We start from the raw sequence: 20,948 nt of genomic DNA, 5'->3' as shown, positions 1-20,948 counted from the left end.
AAGGGTCCAATCCCAGCTAAATGAAGCACCATGAGCAGGAGCACATCAAGGAAGCAGAACCGGAGGTTTCTGTGTGTTTGCCAGCAATGCAGTCTGGGACTCTGGGCTGTCATGCAGGCTGGTAACTGTTTGCTTGGCCCAGCAGAGAAACTCTGTGCAATGTGTTGGAAATAATGATGCAGATGCGTTGGTGCACTTTGGATTTAACAGGAGCAATCAGGATTTAGTCACCAGGTAAACAGCTCTTGCCTGACAAACACAAGACTCTGTGCTTTGATGCTCAGGGACAGCTCAGGGGAAATGTGCTTCTGCCCAGCAGCTGCTGGGCTTTGTGCCCTTCTACAGCCCCAGTGAGGAAACCAAAGTTCCTGGCCTTGGTGCTTTGTTGCTGGTCAATCTGTCACTTCAAATGTGTTCTGGGGACTTTGCTGATGAATGCATCACACACAAAAACAAAGAGAACATTTGGCAAGCTGAACTTTGTTCATGTCAGTAGTAACAGCTGAAGAACTCGCTTCAGGTTCTGCTCATTCAGGACCTCTTGCTGTAATTATGGGCTGACCTGTTCCCATTGCCACTGGTGAGAACATCACTGCTGGATGATGGAGAAGCCTTGGGCCAGCAATGTTCATGTGCTGGACGTGAGACTTTGGAGGGAGGGGAGGAAAGACAAGGCCCCAGCAGCCCCAGAGCCAGATCAGTGCTCGTGCTCCTGCATCTGCCCCGGGGCTGATGCCAGCACTGCTGCAGCTCTGCTGGGGCTGGGGGGATCAGGGCCTGCTGGGGGCAAGGCACAGCATTCTGTTCTTAGTCTTTGGCCAGAAATTTCACCGCAATAGAGAAGCTGCCAGTTAGGGGAATCCCTGGCCAGGCTTCAGCACTGCCTTCCATTCCATTCCATTCCCACTCCTGCCCCATCTTACATGCTCCTGCCTTCAGGTGGCAGGATGGGAATAACATTCCAGGGATGACTTCAGGGCTTGCCTGAGAAAGAAGGTGTCTTCTTCTTTTCAAATTATCAGGAGAAGAGGATCCAGCCAAGTTCAGGACTCAGCTGTCAGGACTGAAAAACTGAGTGCAAATCAGCCCCCGCATCGCCTCCATCCCTGGGCTCTACCCACCAGACTCCTCTGTCCCTGCTCTAGCAGTCATCTCTCACACACACCTGGCTCCCCAAGACCCAAAGACACAAGCTCCACAGCTAAACTTAACTCCTCTGAATTTCGGCCAACACCACTAAACTGTTCCCTGAGCCCACAGCTAGAAGAGCTGTGAAGGAGACATCCCTGACACTGTAAGAACCAAATTAAAATCGCTGTCAAGAGGTGGGCCTGGAAAGCTAAATTTTGGGCTTTTCTCTGTTAATTGTCAGCTGCTCCTTAAGACACTTCTCATCCTGTTAGATCCATCCTCTCAATGAATCACTACTGCACCTGACAGGCAGAAAAGATAAGGTATGGAGGGGGTTTTAAAAGGTTGTTTTCTTCTGCTTTTATAACTAGGTCCATTGACATGTTTGTTTTCTTGTAAGGCATCTAAAGACAGGTCCATGTCTCCCAATGGCACCTTGCAACCCCCAGACACTGCTCTTGCTTTGAGCAGTGTCTTTGCTCAGATGATTTCCAGAGGTCCCCTCCAGGATCACTGCAAAGCCACGTGCCTGTGGCCTCCCAGAGAATGGCTCTCTTTGGCTGACAGTGCTGAGGAAGCATTTCTGAAGCTGCTTGTGCTCAGCAGGGTGCAAGCCAGCTCCCAACATGTTCCAGCAGCCTCCAGGAAATCTGGGACACAGAAAGCTCCAAGGCCACTGGAAGCAAGAGCAGATGCCTTCCATCCTGCTCACTTCCAGCCAGGCTGCAGGGCAGCAGATCCGGTGCTTGGTTCCTTCTGTAGCTCTTTCCCAACTCCGCTCTCACCCAAAGGTTTTTGCACAGGGACAGATGAGCTGCCTCACCTCTGCGTGCTCAGCTGGTACCGAGCTGCCCGGGCACCGACATTGCGCACCAGCAGAGTCTGCTGGGTGCTGACCTTGACTGGACACTTGGAGAAGTCCAGCTGGGCAGGGAAGTCCAGCACAGCTCGGGCACCAATGGCCCGAATTGGCACAACGATCCTTTCCCTTGCAGTGAGGCACACCAGCTCGTGGCAATAATCCTGCAGGAAAAGAAACTGGCTCAGCACAGGACATTTAGTGCCATCCCCATGGCAGAAGAAAAACCATTTCCTATACCCCTTCAAGGGCATCCATTTACCTATTGCACCCTCACATGAACACTAAGTTCTACTGCTATGTCACGTTTTAAAGGCACCTGCGCACTTTGCAAAATCCGTCTCAGTGGCATTCAGCTCTTGTGTCACTTGGGTCATACAGATAACAGCCCTAGGCCACCATCATTTCTACTCTAAACTTTAATGATGTTAAAGAATTCCTAAGCCCCTTTCTAAGCAACATGGAGCTGGGGAACACAGGACATTGCTCTTTACAGTTCTATATTCCCACTGTCTGAGAATAGGACAAAGTGTTCAACTGACTCTGAGCAGCAAAAGGAAGAGGAGAAAACAGCTGCACCCAAAGACATCCTGCACCTCTGGCCTGCACCCAGCACTGAGATCAGACTTGCCAGGGCCTCAGCACTGCTGTTCAAAGCTCCCCGCAAAAGCACCTTTGGCACGGAATGGGTGCCAGCTGACAGAGCAAGCACAGGGACAGGCATGAAGACAGAGCCCCAGCAGTGTCACTGCCACGGGCTCTGGGCTCACAGCTCTGCCTGCAGCTTGTACCTGCCCTACACCAGCTCCTTCAGGCAGGTGTCCAAGTGCCCTGCAGCTCAGCAACCTCCTGCTGACCAAGGGCACCCAGGGCCCAGTGTGCCTGTGCCAGGCCGGGCTCACGGGCACAGCACATCCTCTGCCCTGGCCCTGCAGCTGTGCCATGCTCACTTGTGCTCTGGGACAGCACAGCTGACAGGCTGCACAACAGAGGGGGTGAAAAAGCACCGGCTGTGCTCCAGCCCAGGGGCAGGCAGGGAAGCTGTTGGCAGTCCAGGAAGGAGGAAAGCTCTCTGACCTCTTTGTTCCTCTGGTGTTTTCCATCAGAATGAAACCCCTTCCACTGGACCTAGAGATGGCCCAACATCTATCAAGAGCCCTCTGTCATTTTCATCCTGTTTCCCGTGCATCTTCCCTTGGCAATGCTCAGCAGTGTGCAGGGAGGGCAAGCAGAGCCTGTCAGGCCTGGCTGCAGTGCCTGCCAGCAGTGCCAAGGTGTGACTGGCTGCAGGCTGCCTGCCCACGCCTGGAGCCCAGCTCACAGCATGCAATGGGCTGGAGCCAGAGTGCAGGGAAAACAATGGCTGTGGAGATCATTGTGTGCTTTGGCTCCTCCAGCCTCACCTTGTTCTTGCTGGGGGTGAAGCGGATGCGCACAGGGGCAGAGGCGCCCGGCGGCACGGCACGGTACGCATCGCTGGAGCTCACCAGCTGGAAGTAAGGTGAGCTCTCCATGGAGACCTTCACCACGTGAAGAAACTGCAGCAAAGACATGAAATTATGATTTTGCCACTTGTGGAAACAGGACGAGGGGAGACCTGTCCATGCCCTGCTAACATCCCTCCCCTGCCCCTTTTCCAAAGCACTTCCAGCTGAGCAGGCACAGGCACATCATTCACAAGGCTGAACTTGAATCCCTTCTCTCTGGCTCCAGCATTTTGGCCAGGGCCAGTAGGGCAGCGCCTGCTGGGAAGGAAGGGCCGAGCAGGTCAGCACCAGCAGGATGGAGACACAGCACCTGAACCAAGTCACCTGCATGTTCAACAAGGCCAAAAAACCTGCTGGCTTCTGCCTGCACACAGCCATGAAGTGGTCATGTTCCAGAGGGGGAATGTGCTACCTAAAAGCAAACCAGCCCATTTCTGTGGGGGAAGGAAGAAATTCCCTTCCAGCAGATCAGGTTTGGGTAGGGAACTTCTGGGGATACAGTCAGGCAGGCAGAGCAGCAAGACAGGAGACCAAACACTGTGGTCTTACTGGGAATAAAAGCAAACCTGAAAAGCAAAAGAAGGAATGAACACAGCAAGACAATCCCTAAAACAAGGAGATGGCAAAGAGAATTTAAATGGGCAGCAAAGCAGCAAGCAAGAATCATAAAACCATGAGAGCAACCAGCTTGCCAAAAGTGACAGAAACACAGACAGGCGGTGTCTATTGACCATGGGGCTTCAGAGGCATTTTCTGCCTGGAGAAACAGGGCCAGCACTGTCTGACAGTGTGGTTCCAGTATGAAAAGCCAATCTTGGCTCTCCAGGGCTTCCTGCTGCCTGTGCAGGCAAGCTGGGCTGCTGGGCATTCCTGCCTGCAGCCAGCAGGCCAGGTTCGGCCCTCTGGGGTACACATGCACAGCACACATGCATTTTCTAGCACACTGATCTCATCAACCCCTGAGCACCAAAATGCTCTCCAAAAGTCTAAACCAGATGATTTGGACTCCCTCCTGTCTCCTCCCACCAGCCCACTCTTGGCACAAGCCTCACTTGAGAAAATGTTTCCCTGACTGAAATTCAAATGGTCTCAAGTTTTCCTCAATACAGTGGAACACAATTGACATTTTTCAACTTTTTCCCTCTCAGCTCTCTTGGGAAACTGCAAAACAATGCCAATTTCTTCAGGTGAAGGTGGAAACCTCCAGGAGCACATGGCTTTGGATGTGCTGTGCTTCTGCAAAGGGAAAGCAGAGCACCGTGTTGCTTCTGGAAAAGTTGAGCAGAGCTGGATGAAGCTGAGCAGGAGCCTCAAGTGGAACCTGAAGGCCTCTCACTGCTTCTGCTCCATCACTCTGATTGCAGGGCTCTTGCAGAACACGGTTCCTGCAGGGCCAATGCCATTAATGAGAAGTGATTCCAGCATAAAGTGCAGAAGGCTCAGCCCCGGAGCTTTGCCTGTGAGCTGCACAAAGGGAGCCAAACTGGCTGAGAGAGGCAGAGATTCCTACCAGGAGCCAAGATTAACCAAGGACACACAGGATGTGCTATAGACCCAAGGCAAAGCATGAGAGCAGGTAAGAACTGTACAGCCCTCAACATTCCTGTCAATCCAGAGCTTTCAAGAGAAGGAAACTCCTTTGGGATAGACACCATCAACGCCTGGCCAAAATCTGGGGACAATTCCCAGCACAGGAAGATTTCCACCATCTTGCAGAAGAAGGTGCTGAGACATTTTCTTCTGCATGTGCTGCAGCAGATAACTTGCTTTGCTGTACACTGAGGGAATGACAGCACTCTCCTCTTCCAGCACAGCGTTAAAGCTCTGCGTGCCAGCACTTACCTTGTCCTTATTCATGAGAGACAGCACCATTTCCGACACCTGCCGAGCGACGAAGTTCTGAAATACCAGCTCTGGTGGGGAAACCCCAAACCAGCTCTGTTTCGGGGCAGCTGACGGCAGCTGGAGAGGAGAGAGAGCAGGGAGAGCTTCAGCTGCTGTGAGGAAGGTTCATGCAGGAGAATCTTCCACTGATCCCCAGTGAAGTACAGACTCCGAGGGAGCACGTCTGCCCAGCCCACACTGGGCAAACAGTGGCTCACCCACCTCTGCTCTGAGCTCATCCACAGCTGCTGGGCCACACAGAGCAGGCTCAAGCCAAGCTGCTCTTTCGGCATGGATTTCTCCAGGTTTCTTTCTCCAGAATGCCAGGCAGCACGTTCCTAAAACACAGCCCTGTGCCCATGCGGTCACAGAGCTCTGGGGCACTGACTGAGCACTCATGGAGTAAGTAAAACCCATGAATTTACAGGAGACTCCATGGGAAAGGATTTGGGATGTCTTTTACTCTGAGACAGGGAAACCGAGGCCCACACAACTGCAAATATCTTTTTTGCTCTAGAACTTAGACTTCAGTAAGAAGAGCACAGGACCAGAGCAGGTGTGAGAGATGAGGTGACATTTGGCTGAAGCCAAAAGGTTATTAAGCAAAAGAATGGAATTTGTTGGTTCTGTGTGTTATTTGTGGTTTGCATTTGTTCAGGTTGGTTTGTTGAGTGTCACAGTGAGAGGGGCAGGGTTGAAGACCTGACCAAAAGGAAGGAGGACGAGCAGGGAGCGGACAGAAAAGTTGGTGCTCAGTAGAGAATGGAAGCTCCTGAGTACCCATCCAATGGCAAAGGGCACAGGGACCGCCCCAGCCGGGTACAAAGGGGATACAAAGATTGCCATTTTCTCAGAGGGTGTGTGTGTGCCCTTGGCTCTCAGGGAGGGAGACATCCCCAGCTCAGCTGAATCCTTACTAAGAAACACTTTTCTTTTGCTTTGATGATTTTGTTCCTTTTCATTGTATTTAAAAGTTAGTGTGTTCCAAAGAGAGGAAAAGGCAAAAATAAAAAGACAAATGAGCTGAAAATAAAAAGACAAGTAAGGTGGATGCTGAATGAGGATAAGTTTCAGTTATTTTCTCAGCAACTTGGGTAAAAGTAGAGTTGGTATCTCCTTTTTCAATGGCCTTTAAATGGGTGCTTTCCTGTCATTACTGCAACCTTATTTCATGCCATTGTAGAGGCACGTCTGGAATGACACAACAACAGCAAATGCTTCTGGAGCAGAGACATTGCTTGGAGAAAACTCTGCCCTGCTTTGTCTGCCTTCTCCAGCCACACTGCTGTCACCGCAGAGACACAAGCAGGTCTCCTCTGTGACTTCACAGCAGACACATTCCGCTCAAGGGAGTGGCTGCAGCACACTGTCCCTTAGCTGTGCCCTTTCCTGAGGTGTTCCCAAGGCCCCTCTCCAGGACAATCCTTAACCTGGATTGTGTTCCGTGTCTCTTGCTGCCAATTTCCTGCTCAACAGCCCACCTCAGTCACCTACCCGTTTGGACTGTGCTTTATACCGAGCTAGTCCTGCCAGAAAAGCAGCTTTAAACACACCTCTGAGTAGGCACTGATCCAGACAAAGCACATCCATTCCCCTCTGCCCAGGGCCAGTCCCCTGTACATCTGGCAGCCTGCAAAATCTAACACCCCGTCAGGCTCCAACACATTGTTCCAGCCCAAAGCAGTAATGCAATTTGTTGTGTTCCATCTGAAGGAATTCCTGCAGATCCTTGGCCTTCAAAGGCCAACGCTGCCACTCTGCCCGGAATTCTGTGACCCCGAGCATTTGATGGTGACCACACCAAAGCAAGAGGTGGCTCCTTCAGCAGGAGAATGGCAAAGGGCAATTTTGGGCCTCTGTGTCCCCAGCCTTCCTCCCATTGTTTTAGCAATGGCAGCTGCACTCCAGCACACCCCAGCAGCTTCAGCAGAGGGTATTTGTGTTGGCTTAGTGCAGATCAGGACTCCCAGTCCACCACTCCCAGCACCTTGCAATGACAGCAGGACCTGGACACTGAGGCATTTTGCTGGAGGCAAGCCTGTCACAAGCACACACCCTCTTCAAACTTCATGTGAAACAGAAAGGAAAAGAGCAGGAAAAGGCTACCTTTGGGCGAGTCTCACTCCTGTCTAGAAATGGGCCAATTCTGGGCAGAATACTCCCCCCAGTGCTGGCCTCCTTCTTCCTGCTGAGAAACTTCTCCCTCTGGAACTTAGAGGGAAGCAGCTGAAAGGCAAAAGTAAACCAGCTAGAGCCTCAGAGTTGTGCCTGTTCAGAAAGGCTTTTCTCGAACAAGTGGCACTGGTGAATAACTTGTGATCACAGCCACTAGGACATTCCTGGAAGCCCTGGGAGTTTCCTGCTGAAATACTTAGCATCAGTGAATTAATAATACAGAGTGGAACACACATACTCCAGCCATATGGCTCTGTCCCATTGGCTTCTCCATGACTGGATGGGACATGGTTGGGGATTTCTGCTCTTTGGGCATTTGTTTCCTCTTACGTTTCATTGGATTGAGGCAGTGACCTTTCCAGAGAATGGGGAGGAGCTCTCAGAACTGCCTGAACTCCATCCCTGCACAACGCTCAGAACTCACAGCAAGGAGATATCGCTGCTGGATGAGTCCAAGAGATGCAAGAAAGGAACGCTGTACCAAGAGTGAGGTGCACAACAATGTCTCTAGGTTTTAGTTCTCCCTGTTGATTGTTTTCTCTGCCTGGGCTGACAGAGCCCTCCACAGAAGAAAACAGAGGCATCTCCTTGACAGAGCCTCAGCAGTGGGGCATCTTCAGCCAAGTGAGCTGCAGACAGCAAGGGACCTTTGCGGCCCTGGCTCCAGCACTGCCTGCAGGCCTGCATCTGTGCCCACACAGGAGCTGGGAGAGAGCAGCTGCTTTGGAAGCTCTTCCAGCTGGGACCAGCCGTGGCTCTCAGGGCTTTGGGCAGAGTTTGAGCTTCCCCCCACCAACACGCCCAGGTGCCCAAGGGCAGCATGGTCAGAGCAGCACCGGTGAGTGGTGCCCAGCCTGACAGAAGGAATTCCTGTGGCACAGGGAAAGGGACAGAACACATGCTCAGGCCTTCAGCTGTACATTGGTTTCACTTGGCTCTGCTGGCACAGCCAGGCAAGACACAGCTGAAGCAACCCACAGTGTTCCCTATTGCACCAGGACAGCCCCAGCAACAGCAGCACAGCACAAAGGGCTGGGCAGGGGCTCTGCAGCTTCACAGCACTGCTGGACAACAGGGGCAGGGAGAGCAGGGACACCAGGGCAGTGCCAGCCTTAACACAGCCCCAGGGGGTACTCACAGTATTAGGCTTCAGCCCTTCCCTGGACAAAAGACGAGGTGTCAGTGTCTTCTTTGGCAATCCAGACGCCATTTCCAAGGGACGGTGTCGCAGGTGAGCGACAGTGCCTCAACAAAACTGGAAGGAGCAACAATGGAACTCTGAAAATCCACAACCCAATTCATGGCAGATTCAAGGCATATTCTGGTGCTAAAAATCTTACATTACTTGAAAGTAGCTAAGTGCTTGTTTGGTGTAAGTAGCTAGTATAATTAGGCATCCAGTTGGACTTTATTTGAACTCTATGGCTACCTTGTGCAATTCAAAGTTAGATCATACTGAAACCTGGAGCTAAAAATCTGAACATTAAAAGCAGTTCGAACAGACAAAGCTGTAGCTTAAATATTACTCAAAAATTGCTAGAGTGGGCCTCCTCTTCTTTAGGCTAAAGCACCCTTGCTCTCTCAGCTGCTCCTCACAGCTGAGAGACTAATGAGAGACTGGAATGTTATGGCTAATGGCTTAAATATCATTATAAAGGACTTTCTGCCCATTGTGACAAAACTCTATAAAGAAGCTGCGAACACCCAAGCCCACCCCTCCCTGAAAATGCCTCCTGACTGGAACTTGGCACTGTGAGTTAAGCTGCCTAAGGGAACTTGAGACAAGATCAAGGTGACACTATTGTCCCATTAGCTCAGGTCTGGGGACAAGTAAACAAGGCTGAGGAGTAAAACCTATCCACAACAAAGCCAAACCCAGCAGCTGTCCTGAAAATCAGCTCTGTCTGGGTTCAGGCTGGGGAAGTCATAGCCACAGACTCTTCTGCTGAGGCCAGGTTTGCACACAAACCTCCCAGCAAAGACCTCCACAGTGCCTCCAGACCCATTCCTGAGGCCTCGCACCAGACGACTGCAGGGCATGCAAAGTAACACAGCAAATCTGAAAATCCAGAACCCAACTCATGGCAGACTCAAAGGATATATGGGTGCTAAAAATTTTATATTATTTGAAAGTAGCAAGAGACAGTCCAACTTGCCCCACTCCTGGGAGGTACCTGGGCAAGGTATCCCCTTGCCCAAATCTGCATTAATCCATTGGAGTCTTACATTTTGCCAGACCTCACCACACAGAAGACCAGAAGAGGATTTAATGGTAGGCCAATGGGAGCCATGGAATGGTGATATTTTCTACTAAACCTCTCTCTGTCACTCTCTTTCTCCTCCCCCCCTTGCCAACCTCCAGCCCCCTCCCACTTTTTCTTTTCTTTCTCTCTCTTTCTCCCTCACATTTACTGTTCCATAAAATCCAGACCATTGACTTTGGCATATGGTCTCCTTTGCACCTCAATACAGAGGCAACTCCCTAAAAATTTTAAAACCCAGATGATAAAAACCTACTGAAACTTGAACAGAACTCATTCACCTTTAAGCAGTTTAAGCAGTTACTATAGGAAAAAAATGTATATACTACTATCTTTAGAAAATGTTCCCACTTCTTCCTGGTCAAACCACCACAACATGTCACTGAACTGCTGCGCCAGAAGACTGGCATGATCACATCCTCTATTTCCCTTTGGCATTCTCTTTCAGAGCACAGATGAAACAAAACCAAAAAGTTCAACTTTAGTCGGTCTTTACCTTCAAGTGAAATTCAGGACTCCCTAGCAGACACCAGTGTTCTGCACGCTGCTGGGCTTTTCGCAGAGGCCAATGCTCTGCACCTTTAGCAATTCTCTACGCCGACAATTCACCCGGCGAATGGCCCGGTGCAGCCGCCTGCAGGAGCCCAGGCTGCGCACACCCAGCCAGGGCCGCGCTCTCAGGCAGCTGAGGCCGCGCCGCTGTCACAGGCGCTGAGGGCCCGGGCGCGGTTACCGGGCAACCGCGGCGCCGAGTGCGGGGCCGGGCCGGGCCGCAGGGCTTTGCCAAGGACATTGGCACTGCAGCGACTGACTGCAGTTTGAGGCTTCCCAAGAGTCTTTCTATAACCAATGAAAGGTTAAAATGTGGTGACAAAGGCACCTATGCCAGGTCTGTACATTGCTCTTTGCAGCACTAGTATCCGACCCTGGCTGGAACAGCAGGAGGGGCTGAGGCAGCAGGGAAGGGGGCTCAGCCGGGAGAAAAGGAGGCTCAGAGGGGACCTTCTGGCTCTGCACAACTCCCTGACAGGAGGGGACAAGCGGCTGCTGCAAGTTCAGGCAGCGCCGGAGCCGCCTGGCTCCCCCTCTCCGCCCCCGCTCCGCCTCTTCCTCCCTTCCCTCCTCCTCGTCCTCCTCCGCTCCCGCAGCCCTTGCAGCCCCCGGCAGGGGCGGGGATGGAGCCGGGACAGGTCGGAACGCAGAGAGGCCTGGGGGGATGCCAGGACTGGGAGTGACTGGGCTGTACTGGGATCATCCTGGGAGCAGCTCCTGGGTGACTGAGTTCTACTGGGATCATCCTGGGATCACACTGGCAGTGAGGAGGAGCAGCGCGATGGCTCCAGCGCTGGGGCTGGGGGCGCTCCTGGGGGGCCAGGGGCGAGTGGGACCCCCGGCACCGGGACCCTGAACCGCCACTGCCAGCACCGGGACCCCCCTGCTCCCCTTAGCCTGCACAGGGACCCCCTGAATCCCCCTGTTCTGGACATCAGGTCCCGCTGCTCCCCTTTTCCCGGGCACCCCATGGCTCCCAGCCTCCAGACTTGGCGTAGGCCTGACTCTGGGACAACCTGGAACGCCTTGGTCTCCCATTCCTGCCTTTCCCAGGCACACCTTTCTGCAAAAGCAGAGACAGCCTGAACTGCCCCTTCCAGAACATCCCGGGTGTCCCCACTCTGGTCCCCCCTTTTTGGGAAACCCTGGACTCCCCTTTCCTGGGCTCAAGGAACCCCTGGAACTCCCTTCTACCTCTCCACATCCCTGCCCCTGTCTCCTGTCCCTCAGCTGAGCACACGGGGCTGTGTTGGTTGGAAACCCCGGGTGCCCTGAGCCCGGGTTTTGTGCCCCCGAGCCACGACAGCCGGAGCTTTGCAACGCCTTTAACCGAGCCATTGCCTGCTCTGTCCTCGGCCTGCAGGGGCAGCGTCACTGCACCGAGTTTACACTTCGACCTCGCTGAGCTCGACTTCGGGGACATCTCCTTTGGTGAGTGTTCCCTGGGCTGGGACACAGCCTCAGGGATGTGTGCCTTCCAACAGAAAAGCATCCCTCACTCCTGCTCTGCCCCAGCAGCCTCTTCAGGCTGTGAACTGCAGAGCTGCTGCTGCTGCTGCTGCCTCAGGGGGCATTTTGCCATTGTGAGATCCAGTGGAAGCAAGGAATAGAAAGGCAGAATTTTCTGGTGTCTCTGTGCTGCTTTAAAAGACAGATGTCTGCCAAGGAAGGTGGGAATCTTGCTGCAATGGAAAGATGAGCCCCTCCCTCCAAATGATTATCCCTTTGAAATGACAGGGCTCCCAGGCAAAAGTGTGGGAAAAGGAATAACAGTTCTTTGCTAGACTGTCTCAGGAGAGCACAGACAAGAAGGCAAGAACAGACATTTCCCAGTCCTGTTTTTCCCCTTTGGTGGAGTTCTGGTGACAGCAGGAGGAGCTGTGGGCTCTGGCAGGCCAGGGATCCCCCCCAGCCGGTGCGGGAAGGGAAGGGAAGGAGGAAATGCTCCTTTTGCAAAGCCCCAGAGGGCAGGGGGATGCGGGCAGTGCCCAGCAGCAGCAGCAGCAGCAGCGGGGCAGGCAGGCAGGGTCGGTGCCAGCGCTGAGCTGCAGCCAGGGCAGCCCCGGGCCAAGCACAAACCTCCCGCAGCAGCAGCGGCCGAGCTGCGACCCCCGAGCGGGAGGAAGGGAAGCTCCGCTCCCTGCCCAGCCTCAGCTCCCACTGCACAGCCGCCCACGGCATCACGCCACAACTCCCAAGAACCCCCCAGGGAAAAGCCCAGCCCAGGGCCAAAACCCCCCAAAACCCCCCAGAACCCCTGTCCCCCTTCCCAGACCCAGGGCAACGTTCACTGCCAAGCCTAAAGCCAGAACAATGAAGTTCATGAACTTCTGAAGGAAACTCATTGCCTTTCTTGAGCTTCTTCTTCCCCAGCCTGCATCACCACAGAGGCGCTTGTCAAGTTGACTTTGGAAGGAATGAAACACGAAAGGAAAGAGATGGAAATATGGTTCTGAAGCAGGAGATTGATCCTGCTGAATCCATTTTCATTCCTAAGGGCTCTTCGGCGGAAGGCAGCTGTTGTATTTTTGCTTCTTTGTAACTCTTGACTGTTGTCTGCATGTGCTGGCCTCAGTCTCCTTGGAGGTTTTGACATCTGGGTTTGTCCTTTTTGTGCCTCTCTTGCCTCCCTGCTGGAGTCCCTGCTGGAGCTGGCAGTGGTCACTTGGATGGGCACAGAGAAGCTCTGGGCTGCAGCTGCAGTTGTTTTTCCTCCCCATCTGTGTCCCATTGACTCTTGGTGAGCAGGCCTGGGGAGAAGTCTCCTCCCCACAGAGCTGGCCAGCCCAGCCAGATGTGCAGTGCAGAGCAGGCTGTGGCTGCTCTGCGCGCTCTGCAGGACATCCCCACCATGAGTGGCTGTATCTCTGGCTTTGCAGGATGGAAAGCAAATCTCAGAGCCAAAGTGGGGTAAACCCTTGCAGGCAGCACTCTCAGTGAGCAGCACGGCTGTGATGTCCCTGTTTGTGGGCTGAGGTGGGACCTGGTTCCTGATTGCTAATCTCAAAGCAAGGCTCGGCTGTGCCCCCAGCTGAGCGGGCTCTGAGCTGTCACGTGCTCAGTCTGTTTGGCCCAAAGCAAGAGATGCCTTAAGGATCCTGCAGAGAGAAGCTGCATTAGGGTTCTTTGCCTCACGTTCTAGTTGCGGATTCCATCCTCACTTTCTTTTGCTGTAGCTTCTTCTCACTGACAACTCACTCTTTATATGTCTTGAAAAAGGTGGGAGTGTTGGCAGGCTGAGCAGGGAATTGGACAGCTTGAATTCTCAGAGTAAATGCTGGGTCTGGGTGCACACTCATCACTGAGAGAGAACTGGTGCTGGTTTGGGGCAGGTGAGGGAGCTTGGCCCCATCACAAAGAGAGAAGCTTGCAGTGTTCAGCAGGGCTAGGAGTGGGCATTTTCAAGGCTGCAGTCTGGAATCTGTGTCAAAGGGAGCTAAGTGACGATTAATTCCTCACGCAGCTTCTGGGTGAGCTGTAGTTCAGATCATAGAGAGCTCCACTCCAATGCCACTTTGATCCTGCCAGGATCTTGCCCCCAGGATCATGGCCTGCTGGGTGCCTGAATGGATATTTGTGTCCTTGCCCAGGCTTTCCCTACACGCAGCGCTGCCGCCTCACCAACAGCTCCGCGGTGCCCCTGACGTTCCAGCTCCGCATGTCGGACGATGGCACGCAGCCGGCTGTGGACAGCGTGGATCAGATCCGCAGGGACACCGACCCGGCCTGGAGCAAGGGAATCCATTTCCGTGTGGAGCCCAGGGAGTTCACCATCAATCCCAGCGGAGGCACCATCCTCCCCCAGGGACACCGGGACATCGAGGTACGGCAAGAGCCCAGCCACAGCCGCTGCAGCACCAGGGCTGGAGCTGCACTGCAGGGTGGGAGGGCTTTAGCTCTGGTGCCAGCTTGGAGCATGCTGGCACTGAGAGATCTGCACTGCTGGGACGCCTCTGCTGGCTGGCTTACTCGGGATGTTCCTCAAAGAGCACTGTTTGCTTTCCAAAATCATATGCTGAGCTCACAGACCTTATGGTCAAGGCCTGAAGCCATTCTTGTGTTTTTGAGAGCGATTGATTTGATTGCAATGGGGCAGAGCAAGGATGAGGGCAGAAGGTGGCTGTTAGAGAGATGTCATTGTATCAAGCAGTGAGCTTTTCTTTGTGGTGTCATTTCCCCCCTCCTGGGCAGCAGAATGATTTGTGTTCACTGCAGGAAGCTCCAGTGGAGACAAAAAACTCTGCAGCCATGTGTAGCGGTTCAAATTTATTGTATTGATTCCTTGTTAAGTGGTTTGTTCTGTGGTACCCCGTGTTCTCCCTGAGTTGGTTTACCCCTGGGTTTTAGCCTCCCTCAAAGCTGTCCCTCATGCCATTCCCTGCCCCTTGTTCCAGCTCTTTCCCTGCCTGTCAAACCCAGCCCCTTTTGTTCCCCAACCTTCTTTGCCAATTTAACCTGGAGCCAATCCCTGTCTGCAATGCCCCTTTGGAATTCCCCTATTCCTGGAGGCCCCATTGGCCCATGTGAGCCATCCTCCCCACCCTCCTACCCAAAGTGGCCCCAGACACTTGATGTAATCCCCTCAGTGCTCCCCTGAGGATTCCCTTTTGGCTTGCTGTTTGTATTCACCCTCTGATTTGTATCTGTACAAAAGCCCTTGCACGGGAGTGTCCAGGGCTCTTTTGGCTTTGACCCTTTTGCTTGGAATAAACCCTTCCTTGTGGAACTTCAAGACAGAGATCCTCCTCCTTTCTCCTCTGCCTGGTCCCGTTGGTGGCTTGTCTCTTGCGGCGTAGAGCAAGAGGCTCTGAGGGTTCTGCCTGTGGTCAATGCCCAGCCTGGGGCAGTTCTGAGGGTTCTGCCTGTGGTCAGTGCCCACCCTGGGGCAGTTCTGAGGGTTCTGCCTGTGGTCAATGCCCAGCCTGGGGCAGTTCTGAGGGTTCTGCCTGTGGTCAATGCCCAGCCTGGGGCAGTTCTGAGGGTTCTGCCTCTGGTCAGTGCTCACCCTGGGGCAGTTCTGAGGGTTCTGCCTCTGGTCAATGCCCAGCCCGGGGCAGTTCCCCACTCCTGGCGTGGGGCCGGAGTTCTCAGAGCCAGCCTGGGGTCAGGGTCCAAGGGCAGCCATGAACTGCCCAGCACCTGCTGGGCCACACTTTGCCCTCAGCCTCCTGCTGTAAAGCTGAACTCGTTGTGGTCGAGTCAGATTTCCTCGGCATGGATGTCTTTGTAGTCAGATGAGAAATTGGCCCCTTAATTTGAATGCAGTGTTGCATGGAGCTGTAGTCTAATGTTTTAACGTAGCTGACCTGACATAGGAAGGGGACCAGGACACCAGGTGGTTCATCACAGGTCCAGTTTATTGAAGAAAGCTTCAAACACTTATACAGCAAATAATAAGCTTATGAATATTCTGTAAGCCAAGCAATCTATTGGTTAAACTATACCATTAACTCTTCCTCATTCCTTAGGGGTTACATCTCTCTTTTCTCATGTCTCTCTCACTATTTGTTATCCTACTACAGCTAGGCCCAAGGACACGCTATCTCACAGGTGCAGGACTTGGAATTAGCCACAGTCTTGTACTTTTCCATTCTCTAGTCTCCTAAATTTCCCAACACTGACCTGTGCCCTTATAGCAAGGTGTGTTTAACAAATGTGGTATTGCCAGAAGGCTTTTGTTACTCTGAGACTGTGCTCTACACATGGAGCAGCAGAAGAATGAAGGGCAAATCCTCCCTCAGGAACTGGAGGTTATCACCCGTGGGTAATGAGCTTTTGTAAGGAAGCATTGACTGTTCTTCTCTTCCACCAGGTGACCCTGTGCTCCAACACGGTGATGGAGTTCTACCGGAGATTGCTGGTGGACCTGGAGGGTATTGGCAAGGGAGTGGCATCCCTGATCATCACAGCCAGGTACCAGCCCTTGCCTGGCCTCCCCCAGGCACTGCCTTGCCCAGGCTGTGCTGGCTGCAGCTGCCAAGGAGAAGTGCTGCTGAATGCCCTCATGTTGTGCCAGCTGGACACGAGAACAGCAGTGCTTGGGCAGCAGCCCGTGGTGAAAAGCACGTTTGCTCACAGCCCAGCACGGTCCTGGGCCCTCTTCTAAAGGCACCAGGAATGATATCATTGATTGGCCTTGTTTTTGGTGCTTGAGGTGGAACAAATTTCCTGAGGGCCTCCTCTCCTTCAGGCTGCAAGAGGTGGAGTTGTGCTGGCTGTGAGCACGGTGCACTGGTTTGGGCCACACCAAGCAGCTGCTGAGAGTCAGGCTCTGCCTCTGTCCATGAGGGCACATGGCAGGGGAGAAGTGGCTCCCAGCAAGAGTGGGGAGGGCAAGGTGTGACAAGGGGAAAGCAGCCCTTGATGTGGCAGGTCAGCTCCAGTTTTTGTCCTTCCCTCTGCTTCCCGTTTTGAGCTTTAATGTTGTCAGAGTTGAGAGCAAAAGTCGTTGTTGCTGCAGCAGAATTCCATGCTGCTGTGCTGCTGTGGGTGTCAGTGTGATGCCCAGAGGGATGCAGCTCCCTGGTGCTGTTCCCTGTGCCAGGCAGAGCCATCCAGGCAGTGCCTGGGCTGCCACTGTGTACAGCAGGTGGAGCTGGGGCCAGGCAGTGCCTGGAGCTGTGCAGTGAAGGAGCCAGGGAGCTGCAGGGCCTGGCAGGGGCTGATCAGCCCCTCTGTGGGGCAGCTGCTGTCTCGTGCCCTCCAGGGCTGGGGCAAAGAGCTGAGTTCTCAGGCAGGGCAACAGCACAATGGCAGAGAAGGGAGTCAGTTTTACTGAGACCCTGGAGCTGTGTGTTCCTTGAGCCTTAGGGAGCACTGATCCTTGTTGGGAAGGCTTCCCCAGAGCTCGTGGGTCACTGGCACTGTTGCAGGAGTCCTTGCAAGCCTTCTTGGGTAAAGGAGGGGCTGAGGCAGCTGTGGGGCAAAGTGCTCTGCCTGGGGCACTTGGCAGCCTCTGGGTGCTGCCTCTCAGGGTTTGCCCCTCCTTGACAAGACATGTGGGAGTGGGAAGAGGTAGAAGGCAATTTATCCCTGTAGGGCTCTTCAATGTGCATTTGACAGTGACCAATGGGTTCTGCTCCATTTCACAGTCTTTGGGGGTAGGCATTCTCCATTCTCTCAGTATCTCTGATTGTCCTGGGGTCATCTCTTTGCCCAGATGTCTCGTTCCTGAGCTCCAAGTGTCCTCCCCAGTGGTGCTGTGTGATGAGTGCCACCTGAAGGTGCCCTACGAGAGAAAGATCCTCATTAGGAATCCCAGCCACCTTCCTGGCTGCTACGGGCTTATTCCCCAGGTTTGGCATCACATCCACCTCCTCCTGTCAAATATTCCTGAGGAGATTATTAGGGGAACAAAGGGTTTGGATAAGACCTTGCTGCTTTCTATTCAGTCTTAAAGATCTGCTGAGAGCAGGATCCTACCAAACTGTAAACTTTAGGAGGCAGTTTAAGCTCCTGAAAAAACAGTTGATGCTCTAGTCCTCAGGGTGTTTTCCTGTGGGAGATCTTAGAGGGTTGTGAAAAGCTGCTGCACCCACAGACACCAGTGCCTGTGCTGGCAGCCTCCTTGCAGGATCCCCTGGGAGTGCTAACCCTACAATTCTTGCATCTTGTTTGTGCCTTTGACCTTTGTCCTGGGGAGCTTTAAAGGTGTGTGTAAGTTGCTGTTGTGGTGGATGTTAAAGAGCCTACAGTTTCTTGAGAGGTCCCTCTGAATCTGCGTTTCATTGTGTCCCTTCCAGAAGCGCAAGGAGGACTCTGCTGTGCTCTACTCCAGCCCCAAGCCCTGTGGGATTGTGCAGCCCCAGAGCACAGCAGAGATCCCAGTTGTGGTGGCAGTGCAGGCCCTGGGCACTCATCGCACCAACGTTCTCATCGGCGTGTTCGGGGATGAGAGAAACCCCCTGGTGAGGGCAAGGGGAGATGTGAGCCTGTGTGCAGCTGCTCCTGGCAGGGTGCACAGGGACAGGGATTCTGCCGGGGAAAACAGGCACAGGCTGCTGGGGAGAAGGACAGGAGGGACGGGGGCACAAACAGCTCCTGCCTTAGAGGTGGGAATCTCAGTGTCTGACACAGAATGGAGTTGGGCTCAGCTGGAATCCAGGGGGCATTTGAGGTCATTATTCTTTCAAATGCTGGTAACTTTGGAAACATCTGTTTGAAAATGTCATCTCTCTGAGCGCAAGAGAGGATGTCAGAAGTCTTCTGGGAACCTTGAGCTTTCTGTAAAAGAAAGGAAAGCTGGCATTTGAAGAGTGGTTGCAAGGACTGAAACTTTGATTAAAACATATGGAAATGGCAATGCCAAATTCCCCGGATGGCACCAAACATCTGAACCCGGGCCGTCGTGGCACTGCCTGTAAATCAGTGAACAGGAAGGAAAGGCAATGCAGGCTGTGCCAGGGAGCCTGAAGTTTGAGCAAACAGTTGCTTTTAACTATCAGGCTGCTTCCCTTAAAGAGGAGGGTTTCTCCCCACCAGAAGAACCAGTTGTTTAACCGTCAGGCTGGTCTTACCTAGAGATTTCTTGCAAAGATAAAACCTTTCGGACAGTAACTTTTAGTTTGAAAGGTTCTCTTAGCTTAATCCTTTTCAATTTGGAGGTGAACATGTAATTTTCTTTTTCCCCAAAAGCCCAGCATTTCAGCTGGAGAGTGGTAGCTGTCCCTAAAGAAATAACTTGAGCAGGGTTGAGCTGTTGAAGGTTTTTTAGGTTTCTCTGTTGTGGTTTGTTTTGGGTTTTTTAAAATCTTTCTTGCTTGCTTCCTGGAACAGAGAGCACAATTACGGAGCTCAGGACGGCTGGCAGAAATCTCCCCAAGCCCAAGGCTGGCAGAGCTTGGCAGGATCCCAGCACCACAGCCTGTGTATGTATGGATGGAAGGAAGGATGGATGGGGAATGCGACCTGAGTCACCTGGGAGTGTTGTAAAATGTCAACCAACCCCCCAGCGGTGTCAGGGGAACATTCCTGATAAATCCCTGGTGGAGCTGCAGAGTTTCTGACCTTGGGCACTGGGTGGGCTGTGCTGGCTGGGCACTGGCTGGGTCTGCCCCTCGGTGTCTCAAATCTCACCTTTTTGCTGCCTTCTCTGTCTTTTCCTCTCCCACTGTGCTTTTTGCATCCCCACCAGGTGTAAATGCCTGTCCTCTGTAATTGCTCAATGCGAGCAGTTGCAGCTGCTGCAGCACCTCAGTGCCATCCCTGGGCTGCCTTTAGAACAGACCTGCCCCAGCCTGGATTGGGAAGGGCTGGATCAAACCATTTCTCAGTCCAACGAGCCAGCACCCAGCCAGGGGCTGCATCCTGGCCAGGAGCTGCTCGTGCAGGTGTCCCTCCCTCCCTCTCTCCCACTGCAGGTCCCTGTTCATAGTTATTTATTTTCCAGAGATGAGCTCCACCCACCTAAATTCAAACCCCAGCCACCGAAGGAGAGGAGAACCAGTCTGGATTGTGCGGCAACTCGATGGAGGCACTTCAGGACTGGACAGGAGGAGGCAGCCAGAGCCCTGAAAGAAGTGCAGGATTTTACCCACTCTTCAGGAGCAGAGGTAGATTTTCTTGTACACCGACTGCTTGCTTTGCCTCCCCAGCCTGCCAGCACCAAGTCCTGCTCATGCTGAGCTCCCTTTTTGCTGCCCTGCTGTGCTGTGCCCTGACAGTGGGCTGGGCAGCAGGGCCAGTGGCTGGACATGGGCTGAGGGGGAGGGAGAAATAGGAGAGTTTTCCTTGGAGAAGCTGGCTCAGATCCTACAGGCCTGTGCTGAGTGTGGGATTTTTTTGCCTTGTTTCCTTCCCAGTGTAAGATGAGGCTTTTCTCTGCATCATCATGGTAACACCTCCAGCTTCCCTCACAGAGCAAGCTGGGATTATGCTGATCTCCATGGACCCTCTTCCCAAGGCAGCCAGACTCCCTGTTTGCAGGGCTCTGCTTTCACCCAGAGCTGCTATTGCACTGCTGGCCCTGGAGCTGTCTGACAAAGGCAGACTTTGCAGAGGGGCTGTCTCTTCCTCCCAGCACAGAAAATGGCTTGTTTTTTGGGTGCCAGCACCAAGTCCTGAGCACCCTCACCTGCCTCGAGGCTTGGAGGGATTCAGGTGCTCCCTGGACGTGGCGCACACTGCCCTGGGAGCAGAGAAGGCAAGAGGGAATCTGACTCCCTTGCCCATTGTCAGTGTGGCAAGCAGGGCTGGAGCTGCCAGTGCCACTGGGGGCCCTCAGCATTGGCCACAGAGGGGCCTCCCATCCCTGCAGGCCATCGCAAAGTGCTGCTGGAGCAGCTGCTTGTTGGAGAGGCCGTGCAGGACACGTTGCAGGGCTGCCCAAGGATGCTGTGCAGCACCTGTGGAGGGCACTGCTCCCCCTGGAACTCCTCAAGTGCTCCACAGGAAATTGTTGCAGGAGCTTTTGCTGTAGCACCTTGAGAAAGAAGCATTTAAATCAGAGAGAGAGGGGAAGAGCCTCAGGAGTCAGATGAGCTGGACTGGACTCCTTCCCTCAGCTCCAAGAGCTCTCACTCTGAGTCTCCTCCTTTTCTAAAAGCAGGAAGTTTTGAAACTTTGTAATGGCAAATTGTGCATCAGAGAGAATTTCTACTG

At 53.3% G+C, this 20,948-nt stretch overlaps 1 protein-coding gene across 1 annotated transcript in view; it reads right to left on the bottom strand.

Annotated features, from left to right (window-relative positions):
- Positions 1-5,349, bottom strand: part of LOC131562086 (hydrocephalus-inducing protein-like) — a 30,630-nt gene extending 25,281 nt beyond the window's left edge. The window contains exons 1-3 of the mRNA XM_058811663.1: positions 5,320-5,349; positions 3,394-3,528; positions 1,955-2,154 (exon numbers count right to left, since the gene is read on the bottom strand). Coding sequence (XP_058667646.1) covers positions 1,955-2,154; positions 3,394-3,528; positions 5,320-5,349 — 365 coding nt within the window. The remainder of the gene's footprint in view (positions 1-1,954; positions 2,155-3,393; positions 3,529-5,319) is intronic.
- Positions 5,350-20,948: the final 15,599 nt, after the last annotated feature.

The sequence above is a fragment of the Ammospiza caudacuta genome, chromosome 10, assembly GCF_027887145.1.
Source record: "Ammospiza caudacuta isolate bAmmCau1 chromosome 10, bAmmCau1.pri, whole genome shotgun sequence".
In the NCBI taxonomy this organism is placed as follows: domain Eukaryota; kingdom Metazoa; phylum Chordata; class Aves; order Passeriformes; family Passerellidae; genus Ammospiza; species Ammospiza caudacuta.
Note: the sequence above shows the minus strand (reverse complement) of the source record. Positions and strands in the feature narration are given on the sequence as shown.